This window comes from Mus musculus, chromosome 13 (assembly GCF_000001635.26).
Source record: "Mus musculus strain C57BL/6J chromosome 13, GRCm38.p6 C57BL/6J".
Classification (NCBI taxonomy): domain Eukaryota; kingdom Metazoa; phylum Chordata; class Mammalia; order Rodentia; family Muridae; genus Mus; species Mus musculus.
This window is the reverse complement of record NC_000079.6, coordinates 11,861,581-11,889,092: the sequence shown is the minus strand read 5'-3', so window position 1 is coordinate 11,889,092 and position 27,512 is coordinate 11,861,581. Positions and strand designations below refer to the sequence as shown.

The following is a 27,512-nucleotide window of genomic DNA, read 5'->3' as shown; positions in this document are numbered from 1 at the left end:
TATTAACCAATAGTAAAGAACCTGACACTGTACATCAGACAACAGAGCCCAGATTTATTTCTTTGAAGCCACTGCTCATCAAAGATGTGAGGCATTTTCGAAAATTCATGTAACTCAGCTCTTATTTTTCAGAAGAAAACATTAGTTTAAATGATAAGCAAAGAATGCTATGTGCTTTATTACATATATCATGACAAGTGTTTGGGTTGTAGAGATATGATAAGCACAAAATATGAATATATGCCATTTCCTTGCAGATATTAATTAACAGTGAACTTGGGTTGACAATTCAGATTGTTTTTTTTGCTGAATATGCATTTACTATTTTCATTGAATCATTTACTGCTTACCTCAGCCCTTAAACAATGCTGTATCCTCAGGGGCATACAGTAATCAACCAAATCTGTTCATAGCTCCTTTGAAGGAGCTGATTCATAAAAAACTGTGCAGATAGAAAAATGAGGTCAACTAGTTCACTCCAGGTGTTATGCCTCAATGATAGAACTGTGCTCTGATTTCTGTTAAGTGTGAGACATTGGATAGTGAGGCAAGTTTAGTGTCTCAGGAAGCAGGCCACATGCATGCAATTAGAACAGTTGGAGTCACTTAGTAGGAAGAGATTGCTGAACATGATCAGTTCCTATTTTTTCAGCCAGATGAATGCCTGTTTGTGATTGCTGGTGGTGAGGGTCATGTGGCGGTGCTGTCTAAAGCCTGGTAGTTTGTTCAGGAGACTTGTGGTCTCCACACCAGCAAAAGTGAGAGGCCAGCCCTTCACTATCAGGTTATTACATGCTCAGTGTTTGGCTGGGTTGGACAAACCATATTTCATGTTGTGAGGATCACTCTTGATATTTTCATGGGGTTGTAGGACTGTCAGAGGATTCCTGGTAGCTAGAACCCACAGATGTCTAGAAATGTCACACCTCACCTGGCCTTGATGCCCCTGTGTGCTGGGTGCTACTCATCTTTACCTTCAGCCATTCTTAGGTAACAGGGAAAGATGGACATAGAGACATTTCTCTGAAATTTTTTTCTCTGTGAAACAACTAATTTTTCTCCGTTCCAGATGTTTAATATTTGTACTTATACTTAAAAGCTTCTCCACTTAAATATCTAGACACTGTGAGAGAAATCTTACCACAGATTCTCCTTGCTGTGTATCATCTGTTGCTGAGGCCGTTGTCCTGTATCACAGGATTTGTAAAGTCACATGACACGTGACAGCCCCCAAGTGCTATAGAAGTTTTATTGAATAGGATTTCCTGCCCCTCCCCATCTCCTCCCTTTGCTCTCTTCACCACCTTCTTTCCCTGTTCCTTACTTCTCTTCCTCCCATCCTTCCTCTCCACTCTGATCGCCTTCCCTGCTTCTTCTTCTCTCCCCTCCTCCCTCAGAATCACGCCCAGGGCTTTCATGTGGTAGCAGTCCTTACCACGCTACCACTGAGCTACTCTGCAGTTCTGATGTCTCTCTTTCTCTCTCTTTTCTTTTCTTTTCTTTTCTTTTCTTTCTTTCTTTTTTTTTTTTTTTTTTTTACAAAATCTCATATAATGACAGTTTGGAATTAGGCTAGTAGAGAGTTCCACAGAGAAAAACTTCCATGTACATCCTGGTTTCTTCTCACACAACTTCTAAAGTGACGTATTACAGCCATCTTCAAAATGTTTAAACATTATATAGTTAGTGAATTTAATGGCTGCAATTATCAATAATATAAAAGACAGATTAACGAGCCAATATATATTGCAATCATATGTTGTAAAAAGCAACATTGAAGAATGAATATAGAATCAGCAATATCCGTGTATTGGTAATCCACTCTAATTAGTCTTCATCCTCATCATTCAGATTTTGTGTGTGTGTGTGTGTGTGTGTGTGTGTGGTGTGTGTGTGCGCGCGCTTGCCTGTATATTTAAGCTTATGGCAGTAATATCTCAAGTGTGGCTGTAGAAATCCAACTGGTCCCCTGTCCTACAAAGGATAAGAGATAGATAGTCCCCATTACTATTTCTCTAAAGATATATAAGTATAAAATGTACATTGAGTTCATGCCCAAGTGTGGACACTGACACCTTGGTTTACAATGAGATTTCCAAGAGTGGACAATTGGACTGTTTTTTTGTTTTTACATGATTCTAGAAATCTAAAGTCCTACCCAGTGATGCTAAATTTGTCTTACAATGACTTGTGAACTTTATCTAAGAAGTTTTCTTTCTTTCTTTTTTTTCTTTTTTTAGATGACATTCAGCAGAATCACTTAGATTGTATTTGAAAGTTTGGACATTTTTATCCATTTATCTTTTATGAATTTATTTGACATTATTCTGTAATATTAACTCTGTCAGTCATCTCTATGGGGATGAGACCAGTCCCCTCTCCTCACACCCCACCCCCGCATATAAGTAGAGAAACCATTTTCACAGATTTTTTTAAAGTCAAATTTTACCTTTCATTAAGTCATGGGCCCCAACTAAATTATAAATCTTCAGCTTTTTAATTTAGATGGTTGGGGCTCCCATTAAGAAAAAAAAGTGTCACCCCATGTGCAGAATTTCATTGCTCTTCCCTTTTTTCTTTCCTAGGCATCTTAATTGAGGTAAGGGGCCTTTATACACGTACACACCCATTCCCATAGCCTGAAAAGCTCTACCCAGTCAAGGTTTTCACTTAGCAAATATTTGTTTAGTTACTCTCCTCTTACCTTTTCTCAGAGCTAGAGGTGAACCAAAGTCATTGTCATTGGGTTCTCAGTCTGGTCAAGGACGAGGCCAGTGTACAGGTGTAGCTGAGAGCTAACACTAGGGTCTTAATCTGGATGAGCTTCATGCACGAGGTGGCTGACCAACTGAGTTTGAAAATATCATTTATAAGTTAGAGAAGGCAACAGAGTGAATTTGGGATTTCAAGACATCTCAACGTGATGTGGGATGGAGGGAGGAGATATGTTTAGAATAGGGGACTGGCACCAGAGAGGACAATGTCCTCTGTGTTTGTCCATCTCCAACTGTGATCTTTGGGGCCATGACTCCATGGGAAGTCTGTCAAATGAAGTGTATCTGTATCTGAGTGGAAGCCCAAGACCTTGTGGTTTAGCAAGTTTTCCAATCATGAAAGGCATCTTGGGAGAATGAGAAGCTTAAAATACTTGAGATCATGTGACCAATTTTGGGTTTTGCAAAAACTCATTTGTGGAAATAAAACTTCCCAGGCGATTGCTGAGCGTTGGGTAGTTATCAGGTCTCTAGATGCAATGGTAACCTGGTCTCCCTGTCCAATGGAGGCTGTGTATAACTGAAGCACAGGCGGTGACTGAGAAGACTGTGAGAGGTTATAGTTGTAATGTTTCCTCACCGAAGCCCAGTTCATCTTTCCAGATGTGGAAGAGATGCTTGCTCCATGGCTTGCTTCATAAATGTTTAAGGACTTGTTGGAGAGGGCTTTGCTTTTCCAATATCTTTGGGTCTTACTAAACTTTCCTGTAAAGACAGAGAATTTTATTGACTTTGTTGTTTGCTCATTCATGCTTTTCTTCTTCTCTCCCCCTTCCTCAGACTGCTCAAGGTGGAGGCCACCGGACACTCCTCTATGGACACGCCATATTGCTACGCCATTCCTACAGTGGTATGGTGAGTAGACATCTTTATTTCATCTCTTGTATGGCTACGCTGATCCAGGGTCAGGTAGACTGTCTAGAATTTTGATGATATCACTTCAGCCATGATAATAATGAGTTTGACTAGATTTAGTTTTAATATCCTTGTGCACTGTTCAGTTTTCTCATTCATAAGATGAAGGTTAGATTCAGGCATAACAGGTATGTTACCTATTTTTAATGCCTTTGATAGATTTTTAACACCTGTAATATATTTGATAGACAAATTTTAAGAGGAGGCAATTATAAAAGCCAAGTGTTAACTATTTTCCATTTCTAATTCTGTTTTAAATTATTAATGTATAAATACATTTAAATATCCACCTCTAAGGGAATCTGACACGCTTTTGTTGCCTCCAAGGTTACTTTTGTTCATGTTTACACACATATACATAATATAAAAAATAAAAATAAATCACAAAATACCTTTCTGGAAAGTAAGATACTTTTCTAAGCTGAGATAAAATACTACCTGAGGGAATCCTTGAAGCCTCTTGTCTGTGACATTGAAAGTTCATGCTTGGCAGTCAAGATGCAGATTGAGCCTCCAAGTCAAGTTGATGTGACAGCTCTAAGGTCCTGACTTCCACCTGCAGTGGCTGATTGTCAAACCCATTCCTTTATCTCCCTTTGTATACACATGAACACCCAGTTATCCAGATGTGCTATATTCTATAAGAGAAGTGATTCTCAACTTATAGGTTACAAATCCTTTGGGGGTTGAATGACTCCTTCATAGGGATTACGAATGACCATCAGGAAACACAGATATTTACATTATGATTCCTAAGAGTAGAGAAATTACAGTTATGAAATAGCACGTAAATAGTTTTATGGTCTCCACAACATGAGGGACTGTATTAAAGGTCTCAGAGTTAGGACGGTTGAGAACCTCTGCATAGGAGGATTGGTGTAGTGTTGGTACGAATCATCCATATCTTCAGAGGGGCCCAGCCTCACTCGATTCCCTCCCTTGTTTCTGGAGTTCCTCTGATGGCTCCTCTTCTTGCTGGCAGAGGACATGCTTCACACAGATGCTCTGGTATTTTAAGCTCATGCCACATTCATCTTAGAGTTCTCATTCATATGTCACTTAGCAAGGTGTTTGAAGTTGGGGGATGGCTGGCATGAAAATGATGTAAAATTTAAATCTAAGAATATGTACACTTGAGGCAACCCAAGGATGAGTAGATGAGACAATGCAGTTTTGATAGTCAGAGTTCCCTGAGAGAAATGTGTACATGTATATTCATGCAGTGCTCATTTTAACAGGATGAAGAACTGCACTCCCAAGTATATTCTGGGTGTATTTTTAAAAATGAAAACAAAAGTAGAAGATAAAAATGAGTTGTTTTCAGGTTTCTTTTAGGGACACTTTCTAATCAGATCATGTACATTTTCATAGGGCCATGGATATCACATAAAGGGAGAGAGATACAAACATATCCCCAGTCACTTGTCTCCTTGTATTGATGAGGTCATGTTTTAGAGTTTTGTGAAGGGCAAAGTACTGTGTTTCATTCATGCTGTTGCTCTGAAGGCTTGCTGTGCAAGTGCTGCTATGCCTCAGGTGTTGGAAGCTCTCAACTTGTCACTGGAGCATCAAGAAATCTGAGAAAAATGCTAATTAGAGATAGATGATAACACTTTGCGTGCTCAACCAGACACTATGTGACTGTACACATTATAAAATCACTTAATTTCAGTTATCAAATAAATAGCAGGTTTTGATGTGATATGCATGCACACATGTGCACACATGTGCACATATATTCACACATTCATTATGCTTTGTTCTCATTCATCTCTCTCATTACTGCCCATTCTCTGCCCTGGCTGGTCTTTCTTCCAAATAGTCTCCTCTGCTACTTTCCTGTCACCTGGATTCTGTTATCCTATTATTTCCCCTCTCTCCTTCATTGATACTTCCTCTACCCTTCTGACAGCCCTGCTTCTACTTCATACCCTCCAATATCACCCACCACCTTAGTAAGAATGACTATCATCAAGAAAGAAAAAACAAAACATGACAGCAAATGCTTGTGAGGTTGTGGGGAGACAGAAACCTTTATGTGCTGATTATAGTACTGTAAACTTACACAGCACTGTGGAAATCAGTGCGGGAGCTCCTCCAAAAAGCTAAAAGCAGAACAAGTATATGGCTCAGGTAGACCATGTATGGGTCTATGCCTTTAAGATTCTAGTCCATAGATCACAGATGTCTTTGTTCATCCATGTTTAGTGCTGCGTTAACCACTATAGTCTCAGCAGGACTATCAACATCTTGTGGTGATGCCTGATCTTGTGTTTTTAGTATCTTTGCTGTCTCTCCACCTCCCGGTCTTCCACTGACAAACTGGCCTTCGATGTTGGCCTTCAAGAGGATACCACAGGTGAGTACCATGTACTGTAATGAAACGTGCTTTGGAAACAAGCTGCCTAGATATGGTCAGAGACATATAAGATGGTTGCTTTTATAACAGTCAGGAAAATGATTTTCTCTGGCATTTTTGGTAGATTGAGAGTGTGTTTTTCCTCCTGCTTGATTGCTCTTGGGTTATTGGTGAGATTTAAAACTTTGACTTCATGTCTTTTCTTCTTATGGATTGAGAGAGGAAAACCCCGGTACATACCAAATGATGGGCTGGTTGTGTGAAGCTTGCTGATGTTCACGGAATACTGTGTAAAGTATCCCTTCCTGGCTTTTAATCACTCATCTTAAAATATCTTCAGGTATAAGATAGTGGTGTGCTTAATGTTAGCACTCAAACTCAAAAGCAGAACATGAAATTCTTTGCTGCTCTGCCTCAGGGCTCTGCTGTGCCACGTGTCCAAACAGACAGACACTTCTCTAGTTTGGAAAGATCTAAATATACATCCCTTTGCAAATCCCAAATACAAAAGCAGAAAGGTTTTGCATATTCTTGTTCTTTGTCATCTGCATCTTCTCCGTTGACTCGCTGTGCCCCATTAGACCATTTTGTCTTTTATGACGAGCAGGAAAAGGCATGGCTTCTAGAATGAAGCTTTTGTAAAAGAGCTAGAGATGTTACTCAGTGGTAGGGCCCTTGCCTACCATATGAGGAGCCCCTGGGTTCAATCCTCAATATCACAAGAATAAAATAAAAAAGTATGACATCAAGTAGAAAAAGGTATGGGAAGACAGAATCCAAGTTTTACTGTGCAGTTCTTCCATGGTAGAGACTAGACGGTCCACCCACTGCTCACCCAATTTGATCCCTTTTAAAAATACATTGTCAGTGTAGATATAGCTCAGTGATAGAGTGCAGATATGTGCAAGGTCCTGGATTCTCTCCCTAACACCACAAGACAACCCACGTAACACACATGTAACACACATGCACGAAGTTTTGGGTTTTCGCTACTGATAACAGTTTTATGACCTGAAAAGTTCAGCAAGGAAGAGGAAAGGAACTGAAACCTTTTCCTATGCACACGAAGCTTGACCAGAGCAGGCTCCATCCTGATGGATGTCACGCAGACAACAAAGCAGCCCATGTGTAAGGTAGCAAAGCAGCCCGAGTGTAAGGTAGCAAAGCAGCCCACGTGTAAGGTAGCACAGCCCGAGTGTAAGGTAGCAAAGCAGCCCGAGTGTAAGGTAGCAAAGCAGCCCGAGTGTAAGGTAGCAAAGCAGCCCGGGTGTAAGGTAGCAAAGCAGCCCGGGTGTAAGGTAGCAAAGCAGCCCAGGTGTAAGGTAGCAAAGCAGCCCAAGTGTAAGGTAGCAAAGCAGCCCGCGTGTAAGGTAGCAAAGCAGCCCACGTGTAAGGTAGACGTTTACATTCTCTATAATCAGGCATCAAAAGTGGGTTTTCTTACAACTAAATGTTCACAAAATAACAATGATGAAAATGAAAAAAATATAATGAACCAAGTCAGCTTTCAATAATTTTTATCATCCTGGGCATAAAAAGATAAAAATAATATTCAGATATATACTTTATTTTCTATATTTTTCAGTTCTGTATTTTTCTAGTTTCTCAGTTTTTTAAAACTTAATATATTTTAGCAAACAGTTAAAACAAATCTTGCCGGGCATGGTGGCGCATGCCTTTAATCCCAGCACTTGGGAGGCAGAGACAGGCGGATTTCTGAGTTCGAGGCCAGCCTGGTCTACAAAGTGAGTTCCAGGACAGCCAGGGAAGGCTACAGAGAAACCCTGTCTCAAAAAAACCAAAAAACAAACAAACAAACAAACAAACAAAAAAAAACCCCAAAAAACCAAAAAAAAAAAAAAAATCTTAAGTTTGAAGACCGGAACACATGCTCTAGAACATTTATTTTATATACTGAGCTGATTTTGTGATAGAATAGCACAGCCATCAGCCTCCCATCTGAGCTCTCCCATCTGAGTCCTCCTATCTGAGCCCTCCTCCACACCCAGAGTCCACCCCTGTCTCCTTAGCCTTTATTCTACCCTGCTTCCTCCCCATGCTCTGCTTTTATTGTGAGTTACTGAAGCACCATGGCATTTGTCCTTGGTTTTCTGTTTGTCTTCATCGTAATTAAACTCACGAGGCAGATGATTTTTTTTTCTTTTGTGTGGATGACTTTTCAATTACTGAGGCAGTGACTGAGAAAGAGTGGTTACACTGTCAAAGTTTGGGAGAATGAATTGAAGATGTGAATGGAAGTGCAGAATTCTCCCTGGTGATGTGCGGTTGGGATGGCTCGAGTGAGAACAGCTTCGGCCCAGGTTCTGCACAGACAACAGGAGTTGCTAGGATGCATCTCAGATGATTCTACTCATCCGTATAAAATCAGTCGCTGAGAGCTGCAGTGTGGTGGCAGGACCTGGGAAAACCCCAAGGAACAAAAGGCACTCATGTTCTGGCGTCAGGGAGATAGCTCAGAAAAAGGAATACTTAGAAATAATAATAAAGGGCTAGCGAGATGGCTTAGTGAGATGTCTGATCCCCAGATCCCACCTGGTACAGGGAAAGCATTGACTCTTGCAAGCTGTCCTCTGATACAGTCACGCACACATGATATGGTTTGTTGTACATACACACAAGTGAGTAAAAATGAAAAAATGCTCAAAACAAGGAACAACAGTGGAGCTTGGTAGGGGAAGAGAACGATGATTGGAGATGAAGGGACCATCAGAACACAACTGGCATTGTTAGAGACCACCATGGGCTAGGGACTTCACAGGGACTGTGGATAGGCCGCCCTGGCTGCTTCTGGTTGGGGTGATGGGACTAAGGAAAGCAGATGTATGTGTGCTTTTTGATGCTGTTTGACTTACCTTAGATGGATTTGTTTTAATGTATATCAGCTCTTATAGTACAGCTCTCCGTACTAAGAGTCCAGATTAATAGGAACTAATGCATTATATAAGGAAATAAAGCAAAGCAGAAAAGACATGGTCATGAGGCTTTTAAGATAGCAATCCTTTGTGTCATTTGTTTGAATCAACAAAAGAACACGTGCACTGCAACTACCCCAATAGAAAACATCAATTTCTTTTGATGAAAATCACATAACTGCATATTAATTTTTTAATAAGATTGTTTAGGGAATGAAATCACTCTGGCTAACTGGAACTTCTAGGCCTGTATTAACATATGCAAATACATGTTCCCTTTCAGCAGTTTTTATTGGGGAAAAGATACCAAACCGGCACACCCACTTCCCATTAAGAGAAAGGTTGTATTTCAGTATGTCCTACCCTAAGTGAGTTTGGCTGAGTTCTTCTCATTTCCACGATCCAAGAGATTAATTTGCATGAAGTCATGTATTTCTGAACGTCCCTTGAGTGGCGTCATCTGGAGAGGGAATGGATCTTCAATTAACTGGGTTTTCTCCATGTTTTAATTCTATAATTCGCAGGGGAGGCTTGCTGGTGGACCATACATCCTGCCTCTAAGCAGAGATCAGAAGGAGAAAAAGTGCGTGTTGGAGATGATCTCATCTTGGTCAGCGTGTCCTCAGAAAGGTACTTGGTAAGTGTGGGGACATGGCTTCATGCTTGATGCTCTGCTGAGAGCGGGAGATGAAGTGATGCTTGGTAGGAAATGTGCTTATGAGCAAGCAAAGCTAGGGAGACAATTCATAAAGGCTTGTGCCTCTAGCTATAAATAACTCCTGAGAAGAGAGGGAGATGTCTGTGGCCTTACGGGGAGATGGCTCCCTGGGTCTGTTTGAGCAGGCTTCCCTCCAGACCTTGATATGCATATTCATGAGGCTGATGGTGCCTGTTCTTGGATTCTTTTATTAATAGAATGTAAACGAGTCTGATGGGGATTTCAAGTTCTGTGGTCTTTGTTTTGTGCCTCATGTAAAAGTTGTATCAAGTGGGTTCTTTCTCCATATTTTGATAAGTGTGATAATTGTGTGAGAGATACCTTTATAAGCTCTTCTGTTAATGGCACTGCCTCAATTCAAAGAGTAGTAGCTAAGAGTAGGAACATTAAGATGTTAGTTAGTCGTTGGATGTACTTTTTAGTTTTTTATGATAAGGCAACTATGGATTTAATATATTCAATAGGTTGTAGTTTTTCTAATCTAAAGAATAATTATGTACAGAAGTTCACAGAAGAATAAAATCCATGAAAAGGTCAATATATACAATCCTTTTTGGCTCTTTTTGTAATTTTATTTATTTGTTTGTTTTGAGAGAGGGTCTCACTGTGTAGAGCAGACCAGCCTTGAGCTCATCTACCTTATCTTCCACTGCTGGCATGGTGGACTGTCACCAGCACGCTCAGCTAAACATTACATTTCTCTTTTGCAGGATTGAGTATTCAGCCCAGCTCCTTGTGTATGCTAGGCAAACCCTCTACTACTGAAATATACTCTACTACTGAACTACTCTCTAAAGATCGAACCACTAATGAGACGTTATTCTATCTTGCTTTTCCATTGCTGAGATAAACACCATAGCCAAAACGACTTGAGGAGGAAAAGGTTTACTTCATCTTAGAGGTCAAGTCAAGAAAGTAGAAACCACAGAGGAAAAGTGCTTCCTGGCTTACTCCCCACTGGCTCCTTGCTAAACCAGCTTTCTTATGCAGAGCCAGGATCACCTTTGTAGGGATGGCACTGCCCACAGTGGGCTAGGCCCCTTCCACCTCAATTAGCAGTCCTGCCCCCCAGATACATTATGGGCCCATCTGACCAAGGCAATTCCCAGCTGGGATCCCCTTGGATAATTCTGAGCTCTGTCAATTTGAGAGCTGGTGACAACTAGGAGAAACAGAAAAAAGTAACATTTTAAAAGTTTTTCATGAATACCTACATAAAGTATCCCAGAGGGATCAGTAGATGATAATGGAAAGCAAGATGGGGCAGAGTAGGTCACTGTGAAATAAACATTGTATTAAAGAGCCTACTGTGAGAGGCAATGAATCTCTAACACTGTAGATCAGAGTTTTTAGGGTGCCCTATTACTTTGTAAATATGGAAATAGAAGCTAGGGAAACAAATCAGTTGATCAAGTACTTGTGTGGAAACATTAGGATATGAGTTTAGATTCCAGAATCTGTATAAAAAAGCAGGACATGATAACACACTTGTCCCAAATATGGTGGGTCAGAGGCAGGCAGATTCTTGGTGCTTGCTTGCCAGCGAACCTAGCCTACTTGGTGAGCTTCAGGCCAGTGTGACTCTATCCCAATAACTAGATAGCATTTGAAGAACGACTTCTGAAGTTGACTCTGACCTCCACATGAACACACACACACATGTACACATGCATCTGCATACATACTTTCAAGCACATGAACACACACACATACACCCAAGACTGAAACAGGGTGCGCTCAGTAACAAAGTCATTTCCAGTGTACCAACGAATTTAGTTCATTTTCAAGTGTTCCTAGAAGAAGGCCTGGCTTCCTGGGTACAAAGTGGTGGTGCTAGAGACAGGGATGGCTTAACAGGGCCTCCTGTCATGGGCAGGAAAATGGCACCGTTTGGTGAGTCTGCCCCTGCATAGTGGTGGGAGGCCTGGAGTCATGCTCCTCTTTTGTGTCCACATTGTCCCTTTGTAAATTTCTAGTGCCATGCGGTTGTGCAGCCTATTAAAGTATACATTATTAAGGCCCTTACATGTCCCAGAGCTGTGCCATGAGGGTGATGTACCCTGATTAGAAGGTGGACATTTCAAGTTTAGCTGGGGTGAGAACCCAACAGCCATAGAAACAACTCATGCCCCCTTCGGCACAACACTGCAAACCTGTTTTCGTTTGATTTGGACCTGACAGTCCCTATCTGTTGTGGTTTTCCAGCTTGTATTTCATGCCTTGTAGAAGAATTGATTTGACAGTGGAGTTTCATTATCCATCAGCGGATATTAGAAATAGGAATATTCAGAACCTCAAAGCACTAGACTTCTAACATTGCATTTACAGCTATCAACCTGTGCAGATCTAGAACTGGCTCCCTGGCCTCTGGATTAGCTGTTTATAATGTAAGGTTAGTGGTAATGGGAACACCGAGTCCAGACCTTATTGTGAGAGGCAGTGAGGTAAGGCAATTGAGTGTTCATTGAGTAATAAAAGACTTCAGGAATAAGTCACAAAAAATGACACATGCAATTCCTAGCCTTTGTAAATAAACAAACCTGAATCATTAAAATTTACTACTAGTTTCCAAGCTGCATTCTGCCCAAGTACTAAACTTCACTTTCCCTAGTAGCCTTTACATATATAAAATATATTAGGGATATAAGACATAAATAATTTATATTAGATATAATATAAAAACTGTAGTAGATACAAAACAAAATATATAAAAGGTACATAATAGAAATGCACATATATAAATGCATGAATGTATTTATTTATTTTATATATAAATATAAACGTGTGTGTGTATGTGTATGTGTGATTTTGAGACTTGGTCTTACACTATATAGTCAACACTGGCCTTGTGTTCATTGTGTAGGCCAAGATATCCTTAAACTCATGGTGACCCTTTTTTTTTTTATTTTTTATTTTATTTTTTGCCTCAGTTCTTGAGTTGAGTACTAGGCTCATGGGCATTAGCTACTAAACTCAGTTCTGGATAACCCTTATAGAGGCTCCCAGAGCGGCAAGCCATGTTGCTGGGGTTCCACTCTCATGTGCCGATGAGGCCAGTGCTTTTATTGTTCATATCCACAGAACCCTGCATAGAACAGAAAGAAGGAATCTCCAAGAACACACTGTCCATGGCTTCCTCTCTCAGACAAGTAATGCCGCAACCAAACCATGCGGATAGCTTTCTGCCAGTGTGACAGGTACCCGAGACAGGCTAACTTAAAATAAGGGAACACTAGTTTTGACTCAGAGTTTTAGAGGTTCCATTCTGTGGCCACTAGACCCCATTGCCATGGGTCTGTGGTGTGGCAGAGCATTATGTCAGGGAGAGATGGTGGAGCAAGCCTTCTCACCTCACGGCAGTGAGGACCGAAGTGGGAAGAGATGAGGATCCTCGCTGTCAAAGGCACAGCCCCAGTCATGTAACTTCCTCCTTCTAGGCTCCACCAGGAAAGGTTTCCTCCCAACAGTTCTAGGACCATCAGTATTACTGGGTGGGAGAAGGATGCTGATGCTGCCAGACACCCTTGTTGAGTACTGTGGTGATAGGTTCATGGGTGTATATGGTGGACTCAGTGCCGATGTTTTTAGAAAATGAATGAAAATAAAGAAGAAGGTAGTGAGTGAGCTTTGAATACCTAGGCTGGCTTTGAACTGGCTGTGAAGTCAGGATTACAGATGTGGCATTGGGCCTGCTTTATGCTGTACTGGCATTTGGGCACAAGGTCTTGCACATTCTAGACTAGTACTCTTAGCTGGGCCACATCCCCAAGCCCCATGTATAGTTCCTTGAGTCCTCAGTTTCTTCATCTGCAGTATGGGAATTATGAATCGTTCAGCTGACACAGGGGCATGAGGAGAATCAAATGCTGAAATCCAAGTAAGATCACCTGCCCTTGCGTAGTGAGTAGCTCCCATTGTTTGTTTGAGAAGTCTGTGCCTATGTACAATGTTAAATAAGCGACCAGTATTTAGCTTAAGGAAGGCAAACCTGGTCTCAAGAGGAGGACTATTACAGAGAGCCTTAAATAGAGATCTATTGTATGAAAGCAAGGTCTGTCTGTATTCTGAGATGCTGACATGACTAAAGAAATAAATAATTAAAACTTTTGTTTCAAAATGCATTGGTTAAAAGTGGCCATAGGAAATGAAAACTCTAGCCTTTGACTGTTTCTTTTCTGGTCCATGACTGTGAGCTACTTTTCTTCCACCCCTAAGATCATTTAAGGTTAATCCAATTTTACATTTGGAATACTAATGGGGCTGGCAGCCTTTTGTAGTGATGAATTAATTGATGGCCAGATAATTTTCTTCCCTCCCATCTGCATAAGCACCTTCCAGACAGAAGAGGGCGCTGTGGTCAGGGACCTCCAGCCTGTCAACTTTACAGGTTGGACACAGGGCAATTCCAAGGAGTCTTGGCTGTAAAAATAGTTGTAAACTATTCACACAATACTGTCTTTCTTTACTTTTGCTGTTTGCTGTTCTAATATGAAATGATATCCTAATCTTTCCAGGACTAGCCAGAAGGGCTTTTCTGTGCTTCTATTAGACAATTTGTCTTTTAAGCAGGCTTTTTCCAAAGCAGCTTATATGTAAGAGAGAAAAAAAAGTCTTAGTATAGTGAGATCAGGACAAACGGGTGTTCCTGACTTAGAATCCACTTCAGATGGATTAAGACAGGATAAGTCACATGAAACTTCATTTTTAATGTATCAGTTGTAAAACTTCCCTGATCTGCATAGAAACTTCCCATCTGTGACTTACTTTTTTGCACTCTGGAAATGCTGATTTTCTGTCTTCCAGGTCACTTGTAGACCTACAAAGATCTTAGGATTCATAAAACCATAGCCCAACAACTGATTTAAAATAAATCGTCAAGGATCTGGAGCGATTGCTCAGTGGTAAAGAGCCCTTGCTGCTCCCGGTGGCACCCAGGTTCATAGCATGCACACAGAGGTCAGAGGACAACCTTCAGGAGTGAGCTCTGTCCTTCCACCATGTGGAGTCTAGGAATTGAACTTGGGTCACCACTCTTGTTGACAGACATCTTTACCCTCTGAGTTATGTCTCTAGCCCTAGCTTAATATTTTATCAGTAACAAACAAACAACTAATGCATGTTATTTCCAGAGAGTTAGAAATAAGATGTTGATGGTAGCAGAAAGGTCTGAACTCGTATCTTCCAGCCTGGCTCCTGGGCTTTTACCCTCCTGATGATTTACCTCTGTGGTCCTTATCTTGGACTTTTAAGTGAGAAAGGTATTTTTACTGAATAACAAGTTGCTGGAATTTTCTAAAACTGCATACATACATCAATGGAAGGCAGGCATCCTTAATAATTTATGAGTAATTTATGATGACAGCCAGTTCAGTTTGGGGAACAATCTAAGCACATGCCCTGCCAATGAATCATTAGGCCCAGTCCCTTTGTTTACATTTTATTAATTTACCTTGAGCCCCCTTTTCTGTTCCTATGGCTCAGGTGAGGAAGCCATCGAATATTACATTTAAAGAAGCATCCATGTCTTTGTCTCCCATTTATCTTTTCTTCTTCTTTTTTCCAAAGAAGAAGCTGCAGCCCGAGGGTTAAGATAGCTTGTTTATTTGTGTTTCTTGTCCCTGGATGCTAATTTATTTGGAATGCTGTATCACTAGGGCCCAAATGCCTGACATTTAATAAGAGATAAATAAACGAATGAAAAACTGCTTCAGACAAGGACTGAATACAGAGAATCTTAGAAAAATGTTGGGGCCATGGAATCTTCTGGCAATCTGATAAAGAATCCCGACCTGCTGTCACAAGCAGCTTTGGGGATGCAACAAATAAATCCACAGGATTAGAAAGGAAATTAAAGGGTCATGAGTTACCTAGCTCTATGGGCCTTGGGTTAAGATCCCAGGAGAGCTGCGGGGCACTTAGGCCTCTGTGATTTTGAGTTTCTGTCATATAATATTATATTCACTCATAGTTTTAGGGTCCACAATTTTTATGGGCCCCTACTTTACTGCTCCTAAATTGGAAAACTTTATTTTTTATTATTTCTTTTGACAAACTGCTCAACTGATTGTTCTGTATTTTAAAGGTTAAAATTCATGGGCTAAGATAGATGGATCAGTGGGTAAGTGGCTTGCAGAGCAGGCATAAGGACCTGAGGTCTATCTTCCAGAACACATGGGAGAAAAGTCACAGACTGGAGAGATGGCTCAGTGATTTGGATCACCGTTGATCTTGTAGAAGATCCAGGTTCAATTCCTAATCTCACCACCATCTACAGCTCCATTCCAGAGGATTCAACATGTTTTTCTGACCTCTGTAGGTCACTCACACACATACACACACACACACACACACACACACACACACACACACACACATTAAAGAAAACAACTAATAAAGGCTGAAGTAATTAACATTAGGTTAAAGGTGAGACTTTATTGCAGCCAGGTGCCCTGAGTCCTGACATTGTGGCTTTCCTGTGACTTAACACTGCCATCTTGCAAGTGGGTGCCCTGGTGGCTGTATTGTTGAGCTTAAGGCTAGTTTTGCTTTCACTCTCTGCTACCCAACACCTTTGCTTTAAGGACTACTACTCATCTTGGTTTCAGTAATTGGACTGTTGCTGCCTTCTGAATATTTAATAGCAACGGTCCTGACTTGGCACTGTTCCTACTCAGATTTCTAGTTTGCTGTTTTTAAGCAGCAAAACTAAGTAGATGATTTCAGGAGGCAATGCACACTGAGATGGTTTCTTTGGAAGAGTAGGTTTTACTTAAATAACTCCTTATGGCTTCAGTACATTCTTAAGGACATAGTTAGGACTCCTTCTAACAGACCACACTTCTAACAGTCCCCTCCCCTCTCTCCTGTGTGTGATTCTTCTTTGCGTTTGGATGTAACCTAAGGATCACATTTCAGTTCTCCAAGTCACCCGTTCCCCATTTTGGCTGTAGTTGCTCCTGGCTGCTTCAAGTTTGAGCTCCTTGATCTGGCACCAGCCTTTGTCTGTCTGTCCTTAACTCCCTCAGTATGTGTCCTAAGCTTCAAAGATTCTGCACTGCTCTTTGTATTCTCATGACTCTACCCTTAGATTGCAGTCATTTCTTGGCCATAATCAGAGGTATTTTTAAGGATCTAGCCTACAACCCTGCCAAGCAGCCTGATATGTTAGAATGAAAAATCCAAACTGGCTTATAAAATTTTTATTATCTTTAAAACATTTTTAGTCCAACCATTGATGTTATATTATACATGTATAAATATGAAGTTTGTATCTACTTACTTAGAGACACTGTATCCCAAATAGTTGGGTCAGGCCATGTAATCTTACTCCTTCCTTATAAAGCCTTTGTCATGGGAACTCCCATCTCTCCCCATGGAATCAATGTGTCCCCTTCAGGCTCTGCATGGAAGGCTGTACCAGCTGTTTGGTTGGAAATGTTCTCTTTTGATAATCAAATTTAAAAGCATTTTAATATACTTTACACATTAAGATAATCCACGGTGTTTTATGTTGCTTACTTATCTCCTCCTATAGGATTCCAAGCACCCTTGGGGTCAGAAGGTTTTTCTGATAATATTTAGCACAATGTTTTAGACAACACATTGAATGACTTCGTGATGAATTAACAGATGAATATCTGTTTGTCATGACCATGTATGAACTTTCACTTGGTTTACAGCAAAAATAAAATATAAGCTTTAGTTTGCGAATTCTTATCAGAAGATTTGGTGAACTATATATGGTTTTCGTATATATATATATATATATATATATGTATATGTATATACATATATATATATCAACTATGTATATATTTTTTCAAGTGTATGTGTGTGTGTGTGTGTGTGTAAAATTCTGTTTACTAAGCCACTGACATAGAAATAACTCAGATATTATTGGGGACTGGGGAGATGGCTCACTGATTAAAGTATTTGCTGTGCAAGCAAGAGGACCTAAGCCCCAATCTTCAGCAACTACAGAGACAGCCAGGTACAGGGATATGTGCCTGCAGCTCCAGAGCTGGAGGTGGAGGTACGAAGGTTCCTGGCGCTCCCTGCCAGCCAGCTAATCAAATTGGTAAGGGCTAGGTTCAGTGAGAGACCTTGTCTCAAAAACATGACATGGAAAAGCACCTGAAGAAGACATCCAACAAGTGTCTGGCCTCTAACACATGAGTGTTCACCTATGCATCCAAACAGACGACAAACACTTACAAAAAGCAGTGAATAAGAATTGTTGATAAAGGCTTTGCCGTTTTGATCTTAAAGGTCTGACTGGCATCTTTTCATCATTTATTGAGTAGCAAGCTCTCTGGATGGTGAGAGACACCCCTGTGAGCCTGTATCAGGCAGCTTAAAGGGGAAAAGGAAATGAATCAAAGAACCGTGTTGTGTGCTATTCACCATGGAAAACATACTGTTCGTATTGATGGAGCAGATGGGATAGGGCTGATCTGTTAGCACTGAAAATGTTTCCACATCAGAAGAAAGAAAAGTAAGTTAGGAAAGGAGTCTCAGGGGGGACTGGACATAGGAATGGTGACCCTAAGGGGACTCAGGGATTTCATGAAGGCAAGTGACAGCTGGGGTTTTAGAGAGGGGGAGAAATGATTAGTAAACCCAATGATCTCCTGGGAAACTTTGAATCTATTGATTGGTGCAGTCATTGATGAGGCTGAGATGCATATTTTACACGGTCAGCTTCAAGAGTCTCTTGTAATTGATTTTGGTTAGCATACAAAGAAATGGATCTCATTGTGACATTTTCTTTCATACACAGATATCAGATGTTTTATACTTAGTTATTCGTCTATTTGCATCTGCCCCAATCCCGCCTCTCCACTTGTTGACCCCTCCTCCTCTCTACCTCCCTCCTTCTGCTCCCATGAAGAGTATTCCTATATTATTGTTCATTTCTCTTCCCTCCTTCTAGATTTTTCCCTCCTCTCTCATACCCTGTATGTGCACATACATGTACGTATGCATGGATGCATCCCATCTTTCAGTGCACATGTTTGCCTTTCAGAGAAAACATAACATGTTTGTCTTCCAGTCTGTCTCAGCTCTCCTTCATACTGATCCGTTTTCATGCAGATACCATAATATAATTCTTCATCATGGACAACTAAAATTCTCAAGTATATATGAATTACAATTTCTTTACCCAGTGGTTTTGGTTTAAGAGAAAGAGTGAAATTGTTGCTGAGAGTTGTTATCACCATCTACTGGCTCTGATATCAAATTGCAGCCAACAGCTGAAGGGCTCTATTCACATCATTGCTTGTCAATAAACTATCCTAATATTATATGTAGGAGAGTGAATGATAGTTGCAGGCATCCACTTTAACACTATTCTATCTATAAATAAGTCCTAAGACAAAATTTCTTCCTATACATATTTTTTTCAGTGAATTTGTTATTCATTTGTGTGTTTCCTGATTGCTGGGATGTCAATCACTGTTTGGGTAAACCTGAAAAATGTCTATGATACACAGAGTGTTCTAGTTGGCTTTTCCTGTCAACTCAACACGGCCTAGAATCACCTGAGGAAGGAGTCTCATTTGAGAGGTTTCCCAGAACATATTGGCATGCAGGCTTGTCTATGGAGGATTGCCTTGATTTGGAATTGATATAGGAGGGCCTAGCCCACCATGGACAGCACCATTCCCATGGTAGGTGGTCCTAGGCTGACTAACAAAGCCAGCCAAGTATGGGTTTTGGGGAGAGATCCAACAAGCAACACCTGCCATGGTTCTTGCTTGAGTCCCTGTGCCAAGTTTCCCCAATTAATGGTGACCTGGAAGTGTAACCCAAATAAATCCTTCCTTTCCGTAAGTTGCTTTTGGTCATAATATTTCATTACAGTAACAGAAAGGAAACTAGAAAAACAGAGTAATTTCTATTATTCTTTTTCCTGATCATGTTTTAATTATCTTACTTAGATTCAGTTGTTTTATGAGTCAGAGCATGTTATCTAGGCTGGTCTTGAACTCAGGATACTCCCTGAGTACTGCGATTCCAGCTTTGTGCTTCCATGCCTGTCTAGTGTCTTAATATTGGAAGAACAGGCTGAAGTGCATGTCCCTTACACACATTTCCAAATCAGCAGTGTTACCACCAGGCTGCCAGCTCCCTGTACCAGGCTCACAGCAATGCCTCCTTTTGCCTCTCGCTGCAGCACTTGTCATATGGCAACAGCAGCTGGCATGTGGATGCTGCCTTCCAGCAGACCCTCTGGAGCGTGGCCCCTATCAGCTCAGGAAGTGAAGCAGCCCAAGGTAAGAGATCCACTTTAATTAAAAGCTTGTCCTTGATACAAAGTTGATGCTTATCCCTGAAATTGTGATAATGAGCTGATGGTTAATTAGAGACCTTTCATGCCCTGGTATTCTATCATGCAGAAACATGACATTTTAGAATTTGCCTAAACTGCTATTTAAAAGTGAAGCCCATGTTAGATTTCATCTTCTCTTATTTTCATGATGTTGTCAACTTTGGCTGGTTCTGTGATTTCACTAGCTTTCTAAGGGCTGCTTACCCCATTTGTGGGACCTTGAAGTACCACTCAGTTAGTCTAATAGCATCCTTTCTCATAATATTCCTGTGCCTAATAGCTTCAGATCTGAGCCAGTACTTGTTTTTATATGTATGAATGTTTACATGTGTGTGTGTTGGGGGGAGGGTAACTTGTGTATGTACATGCACGTGGAGGCTAGAAGTGAAGAGGGCTGGATGTTGTTTATTTTCTGTCATGTGTATGTGTGCACGTGAGTGTTTGCATGTGTGTAGGTATACAGGTACACATGCTCATGTTCATCCCATTGATTGATTGATTTGGTCTTTTCATTGGCCTGGATCATACTGATAAGTTGAGGCTGGTTAACCAGTGAGTCTCAGGGATTGTTTTGTTGACTGACAGTTTCTACAGCCCCACATTTTATGTATTTAATGGTGATGTTTATGAGCCCAAGGTCACACCCTCTGGCTAAAATATCAAACCACAGGGTTCAAGGTGTCAGCCACTGCCATTCGCCTTTGTGATTTGGTCACAGGCCCAACACCATTTTCTAGTCCAATGTTTCTCTGTGTCTGTGCAAGCAGACGATTGTATCAGCTGCTCTGTCTGGCCGCCAGCATCTGGCCATGATACTATAAACACAGATGACTTTTAACCCTTGCAGGCTATCTCATTGGCGGTGATGTTCTCCGGCTGCTGCATGGGCACATGGATGAATGTCTCACTGTCCCTTCAGGAGAGCATGGTGAAGAACAGCGGAGGTTGGTACTCGAGCCTGGCATGTTGCACTAGCTTTGATGTATTTGCTGGGAAAAGAATAATCTTGATGTTGCAAAAAGGAACACACAACCAAACTGAAAATAATTCGGCAAGGCATTTTCTTTTTGTAAAAGTGGTGCATCAGAACCCAGACCTGCTAGCTAGCATGCTGGGCAGAATGGCCTCTGTCTTTCAACACTGAATAGGTTGTGACTGTGTCTCTTCCCATTGGTGAGTGCTTGACTTCACAATTGGCTAATTGGCACAAAGAGAATGGTGGGGTGGGGTGGGGTGGGGTGGGGTGGGGTGGGGTTAAGGAAATATTGGCCCATGTTAGGCTAACTACTTTTCATAGAAAAAAAATGTTTCTCACAGACTGAAACATCCTGTTTTCTTTGCTATGATAGGCTTTTCCTTACCTAGGAACAGGTCTATGGCAAGCGTTAGCATCACCCAACGCAGACAACACACATTCATTGCCCACTGTAACTTTCCGCTTCACCACTTCCTAAGAAGAAGGCTTTTCTCTAGTTTCTTAACTACCAGAAAAAGAACTGAACATCTTCATCTACTTAACAGACATAAGAAGCATCAAGAAAAACAAACTGGGTGAGAGGAGAGAATATATGAAGTTAAACTACTTAAAATGCCACTCATCCTGAGCGATATTTCTGGAAGATTAAACTCACACTCAGTCTCAGAGTTCTCAGGATTCTTTCCTGTCATCTGCCATTTATTGGAAAATGATGAAGTTGACCCCTTCCCTCAAACTTTCCATGGAGACCAAGTTGAAATTGTCTGCAGGTACTGAGTGAAGTAAACAGGTGCTATGAAACTGTGCCACCATTCCGTGTGACCCAGTGCTGTGGTTTGCCTCATGAATTAATTAACAAGTGCAGTAAGCTATATACACAAAACTGAGGCCACACATAAGAGAAGAGCTGTCTGGGTGATTTGTTATGTGCTATTCAATCTTTGAGTGTGCTTTTCTCATGATGTTAACCCGGATATTTGGGGAGCTTGTTGAATAGATACTGATCCCTCTCATTTAGTAAACAGATATAGCAGGGTCTTTAGAAAATCAGCAGCCGCTTCAGTAGCTCAGGAAGATTTACTGGGAGCCTGCTCCTAGGTTTTGCCTCTCATAGGCTAACTTAGCTTAAGGTCAAGGGCAGCACAGCTTGTAGGGAAATTCCCTCAGCTACAAAGTGCATTGTCACCTGCAACCGTGAAACCCCTTCTCACAGGGCACTTAGTCCTCAGTGGTTCTATTTAAGTGTGTGTGTGTGTGTGTGTGTGTGTGTGTCCAATTCTCTCTGTCTGTCCATGCATGTGAGAGATGATAGATAGATAGATAGATAGATAGATAGATAGATATGTAGATAGATAGGTAAATAGATGGATAGACAGATAGGTAAGTAGATAGATAGATAGATAGATAGATAGATAGATAGATAGATAGGTATATATATGTGTGTGTATATATATATATATATAGAGAGAGAGAGGGAGAGATTGATCGATCTTAGGGAGGTAGAGGTATCATGGGTGTGGGTCTGAGTCTAGAGGGTAGGTGTTGGGGTTTCCAGCTACTTGTAAGACTTTACAAGGAATTGAACAGAGAAGCCTGGCTGGTTAGAAGAAAGGAGATGATGCATTAATGGAAAGATGGTCTAAGGAGTGTCATAGTTTATCAATGGCCTGGTTCCAAGGAGGCAGAGAGCAGAGAGCCAAGGTCTGCAGTAAGCTCTTTGGGTCATTAGCTTAGCACCTGCCTTCCCCACATTCAAACAATGCAGACAGCTCTTCAGAGCAAGCTCTCCTGTGTGGATAAAGCTCAGCTAGACTAAAGGCCGCTGGTCTTTCACCTGCTGCGTTTGTGTATTAGTCTCTCACATTTCCTCTTCTGGTTTCCCATTCTCTCCCCTCAGTGCCTAGCTGGAGAAAAGGGCTCACTAGGGGTCAGGCACTGAGATTTCTATCCCTGCCATACTCTCTCTCAGCTCTGCTCTCTGTCCATTTAGATGTGAGCCAGCTCTAGTCATCATGACCTGAGGTTCCTGCAACCACGTCTCTACCATTATGACACACATAGCCCCTAAACCATGAACCTAAATAAGCTGGCTGCTTTTAAAGTGCTTCAGGCAGGTATTTTATTCATTTGTCTAATTATGTTTATTGCACTTATTTGTGTGTGTGTATATGTGTGTGTGTGTGTAGAAGCATGTGCAAGCCACAGTGAACATGTAGAGGTCAGAGGACAGCATGGGGAGCCAGTGTTTTCTGTGTAGATCCCAAGGATCAGATATAAACCATCAGACGTGGTGGCAACTACCTTTACCCTCTGAACCACGGAAGAGGCCCAAGTCAGGTATTACAGTGTCAAAAAGTAACCAGTACACATTGCTTTCAGAATAAGATGCAGATGGTACTGAGAAGGTCATAGAATGCTGAGCAGGACTTTAAAAGGCTTGAGGTATGAATCCAAACACAAGGCCAAACATGAGTTGGCATGAGTGATGAAACAGCAGTTCTTTTCTTTTCCTTAAATGACACAGAGAATAAGGAAAAATTAGAAGCTAGATGTATCTGCTGTCACTTTTTTGTCAGCTCCAGGCTCTTGGCTGGGCTTTTCTCCTCTGCTGCCAGGGAGGAGTTTGTGGGGCGGGGCTGGAATCGTCACAGCTATACTAGACACTGGAATTGGAGGAGGTGAGAAAGCATGTAACTCAGGGGAGCCCATCAGAGAGTAGGAGATCATGGGGATCATGTGATAGGAAGTAAGGCTTTTGCCCTAGTTACTCATTATTACTATGTCAAAAGAACCACCGGCAGAAGCAACTTCAAGGAGGGAAGATGGGATTTTGTTTGTGGTTTCAGGGGAGAGAGTTGGTGCAGAGAATGGCACCTGCGGCTAGTGTCTGTTTTTTATTGGTTATTTTATTTATTTATATTTCAACCGTTGTCCTCCTTCCTGGTTTTCCCTCCACAAACCCCCCATCCAATTTCTTCTGCCTCTATGAGAGTGCTCCCCCATCTGCCTGCCCACTTCTCCCTCACTGCTCTAGCACCCCCCTACATTGGGGCACCAAGTCACACAGAGCCTCCACAGGACCATGGGCCTCCCCTCCCATTGATAAGACACCCTCTGCTATATATGCAGCTGGAGACATGGGTCCCTCCATGTGTACTCTGGTTGGTGGTTTAGTCCCTGGGAGCTCTGGGTGGTCTGGTTGATTGATATTGTTGTTCTTCCTATGGGTTACAAACCCCTTTAGCTTCTTCATTCTTTCTCCAACTCTTCCATTGGGGACCCTGTGCTCAGCCCAATGGTTGGATGCAAGCATCCACATCTGTATTGGTCAGGCTCTGACAGAGCCTCTCAGGGGACAGCTATGCCAGGCTCCTGTCAACAAGCGCTTCTTGGCATCAGCAGTAGTGTCTGGGTTTGGTGTCTATAGATGGGATGGATCCCTAAGTAGGGCAGTCTCTGGAGGGTCTTTCCTTCAGTCTCTGCTCCACTCTTTGTCCCTGCATTTTCTTTGGACAAGAACAATTCTGGGTTTGGTTTTTTTTTTTTTTTTTTTTTTTTTTTTTTATGAAAGCTAAGTTAAATTTGTGTGCACTCAGTTCAGAAGGTCTCAGCGCAGCAAGCTGGAAATTGGGTTGTCTGTGTCTGACTCAGAAAATAAGTGCGTGTTGAATATAAACCACAGAGGTGTGAGGGCAGTTGAGGGCAAGGGTGTCAGTCCCATGCTCACTCCGACTGAGAGGAACTGTGGGAGCAGATTGTGGCCAGCCATTCACCAGTGCCTTCAAAAGGCCTGGAAACTTGGGCACTAGGTTAATGCAAAGCTAGATGCTGCCCTTGATTGAATTCTGATAACTTCTCTGCAAGTTGAGTCTCAGTGTGTGTTCACCTGAACATACTGAGAGACTCTTCCAAGGTCATGGAGGCAGCGAGAATACATCTGTTTGCATATCTTTTTATAGAATGTTGACATGGTGCAATTAGGTGGCATGGATTCACATCATGACTGTAGGGAGAACATGAGTCAGAGCCAGGAGCCTGGAGCCTCAGGAGGGATGCTTAGAGGAGGGATGCTTAGAGGAGAAATGTATGTCTTGATTAAGTTGTAAAACTGAGCAATTATAGATACATACGAAAAAAAAAACTTCCCTAAAGTTAGGTATATGGAAAGCCTTTGGATTTTGAATATTGTTGATATCATTACATAGACTTTCAAAATTGCTTCCTTTGTTCTTCCCCTAAGCCATTGTCTGTGTCTGAGAGAACTAAAGAAGGCAACAGCCCGCAGCAAGCATTTTCTTAAATTAATATCAGTCTGTTTGAGGGGAAGAAATACATAATGATGGCCGAGGCATACATTGTGGTTTATTAAGAAAAGAACTAAAAATGATTTGATTAATTTTTAAATGGTGAGTTTTAGCAGGGAAATATGTAAAAAACATTTAAAACATATCATTTCTTTGTATTATAGGCCTCTGCTTGTATTTTGATCTAGCTGTGCCCAATGGTTGTTTCCTGTTATTAAAATTAAAGATCACCTGTCACATGAGATTTGTTCTAGGTAGTAGAAATGACTGAAGAGATGGCCAGTAGTGACATTTGCTTCTGAGCAATTCAGGAATATTTTGTTTATCTGTGTTAGGCTTCTCAGTGGATTTGATTGTTGGCTTTAGCTTGATCTACCAGGTATTTAATAGCTGTAATACTAATTGTATCAATGGAGAAGGCAGCTCATTGACAGGACATGCAATTCTGGATACTAATGGACTTGTTCAACTTTTTCACAATGCAGTTCATTCTCTATATTCCCTCTTCATTCTCACAGAGTGTTAATAAGACCTATAGATAGAAGAAAAAAAGAAAAAGAAAAAGACCTATAGGTAGTATAGCCTCCACTGCACTATTGAACTAAGCAGACTTGAATCAGAGAATGAGCTATCGAGGTTTAACTATGAAGATATTCTTCTACACTTCCTGCGCACCTTACTTGAAAGATCAAGTTTTGACAGGGTCAGGAAGTACATGTCACTATTTCTTTTAAGTTCCTTGAGATTTTTTTTCCTTTCAGGTAGGAATTTAGCAGTAAAACTTCTAGTGTGCATCTTATAGGACCAGCAATGAAGATGAAGGCTATGGAGGGTGTGAGCAGTCAGGTGGGTGTTCCAGGGTTAACTCGGGGAATGGCCTCTGGATGAGGGGATGAGATACATCAAAGAACAGGTTCTGGTGGTCAGGGTGAGAATCAGGTGCCACGCGGAGCTTTAATCATTGCTGTAACATGGACTCACACTGTGGAGGCTTCTAATTTAACGATCAAATTTCATCTGGATCATGATAGATTTTGTTGTTGCAGATTTCGTCTCTGAATATATTGTATTTTCATCCATGAATTTTTGTGATTGTAATAAAACATCAACAAAGCCCTGATTTAAGTACACTGCTTTATGTTTATGATCAGAATGTGCGCTTTAAGGACTACGTGTGCCATCCCTTTAAGGGAGTAAATTGTACTATGTTTATTTCTTGTTGTGCCAGGTTTTGAACCTGAGACCGAAGCATTCTCCTATTGAGTCACATCTCCAATGAGTTAATAGATTTTAAAGTAGTTGTGTGAGGGAATGTTAGTTTGAGACTCGAGTTTAAAAATCAATTTAGGGTGAATATTGTTTATAAAGCATTATTTTCATTTTGAAAACATGTATACAAGACATGTTTTGCATAGTTGATTCATTCTACAGAAAGTTGTGAATGACTGTCTCAGTCTGGACTCTGGGCTCTGAGCTGTGTTGAAAAAGAGAGTGTCTTTCTCTTGCGGCTACATTCTATACTGATAATAAAAATAAGCATGTTTATTCACAATTATGAATGCACTTAGCCCATGTGCATATAAGTTGAATGCACTGAATAGAAGTTATAGGGAAAAATAAAAAGATGGAAGGGAACCAAGGGTGTGTAGGTATAACGTGTCCTGCGGAAGTGGTAACAGAAAGGAAGAGAGAGAGAGAAGGTTCTGTGTTTGCATCTGATCATGCATTGCTTCTGTAATCTACTTATGCTGTCTTGTTCCTTTCAAGCAGGACAGTGAAGACGCAGTACCTTACGTGCTATGGGAACAGATGCTGCCTTTGCTTTCTGGAGTGTGACTCAGTAGACAAACGCTATGCCACAAGAATACGTGGCAGCAATATCTTTACTCCTATGGCCTTTGTGATATGAAGATGATCCAGGGAGCTATCATTATGAATAATTGATACATCATGAGATGGGCTTTGTAGAATGAGTTGAGGGTCTCCTTGTCTAGCTTAGGAAGAGGAGCATGGTTTATGACCTTGCACAGTTTACTTCTGTAGGGGGCACCCTCCTGTGTGCCAGCACAGAGAAGGTTGAAGCTACCCAAGTTTGTCAGCTTTGTGACAGTCATATGATCTTCCTGGATATTTTTGCATGTTTGATTTTGCCAGTGCTTGAAAAACTACCCTTAATCTATTGAAGTATCTGTGCTCCTTT

The 27,512-nt window shown here is 41.2% G+C and overlaps 1 protein-coding gene across 21 annotated transcripts in view; it reads left to right on the top strand.

The window, feature by feature from the left end:
- The window catches only part of Ryr2 (ryanodine receptor 2, cardiac), a 553,847-nt gene that overhangs the window by 217,853 nt on the left and 308,482 nt on the right, over window positions 1-27,512 (top strand). For all 21 annotated transcript variants that reach the window (XR_003950437.1, XR_003950438.1, XR_003950439.1 and 18 more), the window contains 5 exons: window positions 3,555-3,629; window positions 5,970-6,048; window positions 9,506-9,618; window positions 19,877-19,976; window positions 20,880-20,976. Coding sequence is in view for 18 of the 21 variants with exons in the window: in XM_017315461.2 (XP_017170950.1) it covers window positions 3,555-3,629; window positions 5,970-6,048; window positions 9,506-9,618; window positions 19,877-19,976; window positions 20,880-20,976 (464 nt within the window). In the remaining 3 variants the exon portion in view is untranslated. The remainder of the gene's footprint in view (window positions 1-3,554; window positions 3,630-5,969; window positions 6,049-9,505; window positions 9,619-19,876; window positions 19,977-20,879; window positions 20,977-27,512) is intronic.